Source organism: Suncus etruscus, chromosome 15 (genome assembly GCF_024139225.1).
Source record: "Suncus etruscus isolate mSunEtr1 chromosome 15, mSunEtr1.pri.cur, whole genome shotgun sequence".
NCBI classification, from domain to species: domain Eukaryota; kingdom Metazoa; phylum Chordata; class Mammalia; order Eulipotyphla; family Soricidae; genus Suncus; species Suncus etruscus.
In genome coordinates, this window is record NC_064862.1 from 54,034,456 (window position 1) to 54,042,476 (window position 8,021).

The 8,021-nt window shown below is 49.2% G+C and overlaps 2 protein-coding genes across 2 annotated transcripts in view; one reads left to right on the forward strand and one right to left on the reverse strand.

Annotated features, from left to right (window-relative positions):
- Positions 1 to 2,297, forward strand: part of LRRC20 (leucine rich repeat containing 20) — a 38,534-nt gene extending 36,237 nt beyond the window's left edge. Inside the window, exon 5 of the mRNA XM_049788107.1 lies at positions 1,882 to 2,297. Within this exon, the coding sequence (XP_049644064.1) occupies positions 1,882 to 2,036 (155 nt within the window). The 3' untranslated portion in view covers positions 2,037 to 2,297. The remainder of the gene's footprint in view (positions 1 to 1,881) is intronic.
- Positions 1 to 8,021, reverse strand: part of EIF4EBP2 (eukaryotic translation initiation factor 4E binding protein 2) — a 445,368-nt gene that overhangs the window by 90,351 nt on the left and 346,996 nt on the right. The gene's annotated exons all lie outside the window — the stretch shown is intronic.

The following is an 8,021-nucleotide window of genomic DNA, read 5'->3' on the forward strand; positions in this document are numbered from 1 at the left end:
GCACTGTGGACCAAAGAGAAAGGAGGAAAGGAGGAAGGCTAAAATAAGGGAGAATGGAAGGAAGGAGAGATTCGGCTCTTAGAGGGTTTTGGTTTGGTTTTTGGGCCATACCTGGTGGTGCTCAGGGGTTACTCCTAGCTCTGTGCTCAGGAATCACTCCTGGCAGGCTCGAGGGACCATATGGGATGTCAGGGATCGAACCCAGATTGGTGGCATGTAAGGCAAATGCTCTCCTTTCCATGCTATCTAGTCCTCCTATGTTGTGTTGTTTTTGTTTGTTTCTTAGATAAAACAATCTAAGGAGGGGCTCTCAGTGGAACTCAGGGGCCCCAAAGGTCACTGTCTATTGTATAGACCAACCTGACCATCAGCTCAGTGTGAGTCCTAAGATGCCTGGGGATGTTCAGAGGTTATTAAAGCAGCACCTAGCAATGTTTGGGAGACAATGGGGTGCTGGGATCATACCTATTTGGTAGTTGGACCATTTCCTGGACTCTGGTCTTGTATTCAAATGGAGGTCAGGGCTCGAAGCAGTCAAGTTCAGGGGGTCAGGCACGTACCTGGCATGCAGTGTCTTTGTCCAACCCTATTAGTTCCTGGCACAGGTATAGTAGGTTTTCTGGTCACAGAGCCCTGATAAGCCCCAATGCTTCCCCAAGACAAAACAACAGAACTTTAAATGGAGTTTTGTCTCCCAGAAGGGCTGCTAGGATGGCAACAATTGGGGAGCATTTGTCCCTTTAGTTCTCTGCAATCATGATTTCTCTCCAGTGCTTCCCATCCTTTTATCCCAGTGCTCAGGAGCCTTCTCCCACTCTCATTCTCGCTCCTGGCAACCATTCACCACTATCTGTCTGCAGATTTGCCTGTTGAGACAACTTCACAAACACAAAATTACGGAAGGTGCTTTGTGTCAGCCACTCTCCTCTTCAGCACATTGTCTCTGGGGTTTATTCACAATGCAGTATGCCCTGCATCTCTGCGTCAGTCCTCTGCTTGTGGAGTCCTGTCTCTTAGTCTCTGCACATCTGGCACCTCCTTTCTCTCTTCATAAGCATTTGGATGCTGTAAATGGTGCCACTGTGAGCACATGTGCCTGTTTGCTGATCTTTCCTTCCTACTCAGGAGTGAAATTGTTAGGATCAATAGTAATCTCAGGTCTGGATCGCTAGTCTAGAGCGTGCTTTGCATGAGCAACCCAAGCACCACCAAGGCTAGTTCCCAAACAAACAAGCAAGCAAAAAAAAGTAATCCTGGGTTTAACTTCTTCTTTTTTTTTTTTTTTTTTTTTTTTTTGAAGGGGGAGGTTTAACTTCTTAAAGTAATTGGGCTGGAGCAATAGTTCAGTGAATAAGGTGTTTGCTTTGCACACTGTCAACCCAGATTCAATCCCCAGCATCCCATATGGTTCCCTGAGCCTTCAGGTGTAATTTCTGAACACAGAGCCAGGAGTAACCCCTGAGCAGATATTTGAAACCTGTACCCCATACAGTCATGGAGCCTTGCCAGAAGTGATCTGTGAGCATCATTGCATGTGACTCCCCCACACCACTAATAAATAAAAAAAAATGTTGTTGTTGTTGCAAAGATTGTGGTTTTGACGTGCCAGAGACGATTTGTGATGGTTCTGAGTGGTGTTTAGCACGTGGGGTGTTGGTATGTCAAATCCAGATCCTCCTGCCTGCAGGGCAGCCCACCCAGTCCTTCCCTAGCTCTTCCAGCCCTCTCACTTTATTTTAGGTGTCTTTAACATGAGGCACTGCTAGCCATGGGTCTCACATAGCTGAGCTTGGCTGTGCTTACCCCCCCTTCCGATCCATGCTGCCCTCTCTGATCTCCCCACTGTCCCCACTCACCTGTGCTCTCTGTCTTTCCCCACAGATGTGCCCGTGGAGAGACTGGCTGACATGGCCACCCTGCGTTGTGTCAACCTTCGCTTCAATCCTCTGAGCGCCAACGTGCGTGTCATTGCACCACCCCTCATCAAGTTTGACCTGCTCATGACTCCTGAGGGTGCCCAGGCCCCCCCACCCTAGGCACCCCTCTTAAGGTTGCCCAGCTAGGAATAGAGAGAAAGATCCTGGCACCCATGGGAAGGGAACTGCAAATGCCCATGGTAGGCCTAGCTTAGGGGTTTGTGGGGGTGATGGGCTAGCTTAGATGGACTTGGCATGGGCTGGCTTAGAGCACAGGTGGAACCCTGAGTTCCCAGGGGAAGGAGCCCCATCTAGGCACTCACAGCTTCTGTGTGAACTTGACCATCACCACCCACTCTCTCTGAGCCTTGTGTGAGGGAAGGCACTCAAGTGGAGTTCCGAGAGGCCTTGGCATTTATGGGAGCTCCTTGGGAGCTTTTTAGGTAACTCCATGTGGCCAATGTATTCGAGGGAACCTTCTGGGCCCTCGGTGGCACTTCCTCGAGTATTTCTGAACCCTTGGGGGACAGGGGCCCATTACCCATATGTAGGGCCTGCCCATGGCTTCTTGAACTCTGAGCCTCTGCAAGAAGTAGCCAGACCAGGCAGGAGTCCAGAAGGGTCTGCCTTGCCACCATTGCAAGAACTTTGGTCAGAGAACCCAAGAAGCCTCTCTAGTTGAGCTGTGCCCCTCACAGAAAAGCTTCAGTCAGGGGAGACTGGATGTCCCAAGAACACCCTGCTTCCCCAGAGTACAGCTGGGCCCAGAGGTAGCCCCAACCCTTGGGCCCTCCCTGATACTCCAGCTTCTGTTGTCCCAGCAGCCACTGCTCCATTGTTGCTTCTCGCTCCTGCCAAGGGAGGGCACTGTGGGCCCCAGGGTCTGAGATTGGAAACTCTGGGATCCTGGCCACCTCTTCCTGAAACTAGCTCTGTGACAAGACTCTACAAGGGGGGAGAACTGGTCTCCCCTCCAGGAGAGGGCCCGGACTCTTGACTCCTGAAAGCACCTGCAATCCAGGAAACCTCTCTCCTCAATCCCCCAATATCTACCTCCCCTGCTTTCCTCATCTGTGAAGCAGGCAGGACTGAGCACAGAGCTCACCTGGGTTGGGGCTTGGTGGGTCTGTGGGACATTCCATACCACTGCAGCCTACTCAGGGGGTCTATGGTCTTTCTTCTGCTCTTGAGAGCTCAGAACCCTGCTCTGAGCAGTTGCCCCTTCTTGGCACCTTCCACTCGTCTGTCCCCTCTCTGGAGCTCAGACCTGTCCCTGTCCAGCTCCCTGTCACATAGCAAGAAGCAGACAGTGAAGCCAATGTTGGTTCATGCCTGAGTCCAAAAGAGGACTTTTCCACTTTACTCATCTCCCTCAAGGTAAAGGAAGGAGGTTGAGACCCAGTCCCCAAAGTTACTAGCTTTTGTCTCCGTTTCAGGCAGGGATGAGGGATGCCTGGCCCATCTCCCTGTGGCTGGAACAAGACTTCCCTTTGTCAATGAGGGCATGTGCTTTCTGATAAGCACTAAGGCCTGGTGTGACCAAGTATGATCTGTGTGGCAGCAATGTCAGCAGCAGTCACAGGAGTATTCAGAAATGCAGAGTTCCAGGCCTTTGCATGAACAAAGTGCTCATATTTTCTTCAAGGCTTTACCTTTGGTCTGAGATGGTCTTGGAATTAAGGATGAAAGTTCTATCACCTCTCTGCATTCCTAAAGCAACCCCCGTCTAGACATCCTGAGATGCTTAGCTTTTTAGAAATTTTGTGTGACTGTCCCCCGCAAGAACACCAGGCCATGAGGACACTCAGTCACCAGGCCATGAGGCTTCTGTTGGCCCTGCCCCCTGGACTCTGCCTCCCTGGTTTGCCTCTGCACGCCAAGCTCCTGCACTCTCATGCCTGGAACAACTTCCAGGAGCAGTTTCCTCCTCTGCCCACAGAACTTTGCCTTCATCTCTGAGGAAGAGAGAACGTGGCAGTGGAAGAAGCTGCCAATCAGAGCCTAGTGTGGGAGCAAGCCCTGAGCTCCATCTGCAATAAAAATGGATTTTCTCTGATGGTTGATGTTTGCTTCATTCTCAGCCCATAGATCCCTCTGTGCCCGGGCAACAAGCAAAGTCAAGGGAGGGCCTGTCCCTGATGTGGGAACTTCAACTGGGCTCAGCATCATGACAGATGAGCAAGTCCCTCGACCTCCACCAGCCTCAATGCAGTGGAGCAGCTAAACTTCAGCCTAAGAGAGACCCCACCCCAGGCACTGGTCCTCAGAGGGTATGCAGCATCCTGGGGAGCTGATATGCTCATCCTCACATGTGTTCTGCAGAATCAGACCCGCTGTGCTGGAGCCTAGCAATTGAGCTTAGCAAGCTTGTGATGGAAGAGATGCAGGGGGTTTCTGTCCCTCTCATGCAGGTTATGAACACACGATCTAGCATTGCAGGCTGTAGGCTTAGGGACTCTGGCAGCATCACATCCTCAGGCCCTCAGTTTATTCATTGGGGTTCTGTGGTTTTCAACACTATTAATGAGAAGCTGTGGATGGCAATACTATTAATACTCATGAACACCCTACCCCAAGTACCCCATGCCCCTCCCTTTCAACTCCTTGGTCCCTACTCCCCACTCAATCATGTGGATCATTTAAACCCTTTGTTCTGCTGGCCTGCTTGGCTGAGAATGGGGGGCTTCTGGGAGGTTGAGGGGAGAGGTAGGGCCCAAAATTAAAGTTTAAATTAAAACAAGCCTTCCCAGTATTCTGAGATCATCTAAGTGGTGCTCAGGGACTTATTTGGTTACTCCCAGTGATTATTGGTCAACTGGGCAGCCCAGATACTTCTAGGATTTATTCAAGGATATGGTACTGCTAACAGGGAGCATAACAGCACCACAAGGCCACTCTGGCATTATTGGGGCCTCCAAGGTCAGCCTCAGCTGTGCATCTGCCTTTAGGACTATACCCAGTGACACAGGATTATGGATGCCAAGGCTAAAATCTGGGGTTGACGCTTGTTGAGCACAGGCCCTAATCCCTGTACTGTCACTCCAGCTTCTTCCAGGTGTTGACTGCAAATTGGAAACTGCTGAGTTTAAGATTCAAGCCAGTTTTGTTTCTTTTTCTTTTTAGCTTTTTGGGCCTTAATTTATCTTGAGATTCAGGCCAGACACTGAAATATCTTTATTGGACAAACAAATTTTGAGCTTAGCGGATGCCAGGCAGTGTAAACAGTAACTCACTTAACCCCCCACAACAACTTCATAGTTTTGTGGGTAGACTAACCCTTTTCCCTCAACAGACTTGTTCACTCTCTGTTAAGCTAAGGGGCTACATACAGAGATCCATGCAGGAAGAGTTCTGAGTTCTGGGAGCCCTACCTTACTGGAAAAGGAAGGCAAGTGGCTGGTATGGCCCCATCAAAGACACCCACTGCACATTTACTGCTTAGAAACGGGTCCTTGGGTGCTCCCTCCTCTGATGTCCACTCTAAAGATGAAAGGTGTGAGCCTTGAGGTTAGCCTGTGGCTATCCAGGAGTCCTGGGCAGAATAGGAAGGCAGGCTGGAAAAAGATGCCATTGCTTTTGTCCACTTGATTTTGTTAAAATGGTTTGGGGGTTATATTCAGAAGTGCTCAAAGCTTCCTCCTGGCTGTGTTCTCGGGTGACTCTCGGCAATGCTCCAATAGCCATAGGAGGTACCAGAATAGAAGGTACCAGGAGGTACAGGGGCTGTTGTGGGCAAGTTAAGGGTCTTCACTACTGTACTGTCTCTAGCCAACAGTACTTCCTCCAGCTCATCCCTTTCTGCTCCGTCCCATTCCTGTATAAATGCATTTCTGGGGGCTGAAGCGGTGACGCAAGTGGTAGGGCATTTGCCTTGCACACGCTAACCAAGGACAGACCACGGTTTGATCCCCCACCATCCCATGGGTCCCCCAAGCCAGGAGCAATTTCTGAGCACATAGCCAGGAGTAACCCCTGAGCGTCACTGGGTGTGGCCCAAAATCAACCAAACAAACGGCATCTCTGTGCTCTGCTCATTTAGAGCTAGTTTTTTGGGCCAGAGAGATAAAGGGACTTTAAGCACTTGCCTTGCACACAGCCATATCTAATCAGATCCCTGCAACTGCATAAGGACCATCAAGCATCACCAGGAGTGATTCCCAGAGCACAGAGCCAAGAGGAAGCCATAAGCAATACACATGTGTAGACACACACACAGACACATTCACATACAACTTATACAGTCATACACAAATACTTATATAACACTCATATATACTCATACAGACAAACATTCTCACGCTCATACACACATAATCACTCATACACCGACACACATACATGCCCGGGTACATGCGCACACACACCGCCTTGTCACAGCCATGTGAGTGAGTGACTCTGTTAAGTTGCTCATGTCTATTTCACACAACCTTTCTCATCTGCCCCTACGGGTTCCAACAACATGCCTGTCACATGCTCATAGCCTATGCACACTTGCTGCTGAAGGCGGCTCATCCCACAGTGAGCGAAGCAGCTATCACTCTGCCTCCTCCAGTTCTAGAGCCCTGAACCTTTCTCAAGCCTCAACAGGTAGAGTGTGACAGGGCCTAGGGAGGCCTTGAAGCTTAGATTGAGTGGGGCTTCTGCTGTATTGCATGTTCCCCAGAACTCTCACCAAGATTTGGGGTGTCTTCAAACGCGGATTTGGCTGGATACCCTGGTAGAGGGATCTTTCCCAGCAGGTTCTAAATGGTCATAGTGCCATTTTCACAGATGATCCGTGAATGGGTCCCTGAAATTGGGAAGGAGCAGCACTAGATCCTAGAGATAAGTTCAGGGCTTATGCTTGGTCCTGTGCTCAGAAATCACTCCTACAGGTGTGTGTGGGACCCCCTGCTACACCAGGGATCAAGCCCAGGCCAAGTGCATGGCATAAGCTCCTTCCCCTGCTGTATCATCTCTCCAGCCTAGGATGAATGTTATTAAAGATTTTATTCAATTCATCCATGAGGGGAACTATGTGATTGTAAAGTTGTTTCTCATAACCTTTTTTTTTTTTTTTTGGTTTTTGGGTCACACCTGGCAGTGCTCAGGGGTTATTCCTGGCTCCACTGAAGAACTAGAGTTCTGTCCTTTAAAAATGTTTGACTACAAATTATTTTTCTGTGCATTTATAGATCCCTTTGTCATGTGAAACTTGCATTAAATATATCTGCATATATTTTACCTAAAAAAATGTTTGACTAGACTTGCTTTTTAAGTTTTGGAGAACCCACGTTGACTTGGCAGGGCTCAGGGATTATTTCTGGCTCTGTACTTTAGCAATTATGGGATGCCAGGAATCAAACCTGGGTTGACTTTGTGCAAGGCAAGTGCCCTCTCCACTGTACATTGTAATATCTTTCTGGCCCCTAGACTTGCTCTTTCAGTGGATATCACAAATCCAGAGATTCATCTATTTCCCTGGGCCTGTGTCCTTAATTAGGGGTGACAGACAAGACGATGGAGGTTCCCCTCTCCTGGACAAGCCTATCTATCCAAGTCTGCACTTCCCAGCTGGACCTCATCTCAAGGTTTGGAGGTGATGCTTCCTAAGAACAAAGTCTGGGGCAGAGGAGCTCCCTGGAACCAAGGTTTCCATCTACTCTAGAATTCTGTTCAAGGACAAGTACCTCAGAAGCTTGAGAGGGAGGAAAGAACTAGGAGCACAATGAGGAGCAGAGGAGGTGAGGAGCAGCTGGAATTTCTGTGGAGAAACTCAGTGTCTTTATGATATCACTCTGGCCCCCAAACCTGTCTTATTTCAGGAAAACGGGGTCCAAGAAACGTGAATTCCCTTATGAATATGAATTCCTTATGAATCAGAACATTTTCTGCCCAGCCCTCCAGCATGGACGTTATTTGCATTTATAAGTAACAAGCATGGTTATAACCATTCAGCTCAGCTCCTGGGGGAAAAGCTCAGTAATAAGCATTTGAAAGCATTTTGAAAAAGTGCTCCTGAGAGGCAGTTTGCGAGACTGAGGGAGGGTTCTGGGGAGTGTCTGCACTTGGGCCCTGATCTCAGCTTCTCTGCAACTCCCCTAATCTGGCTTCTCAGTGGGACAC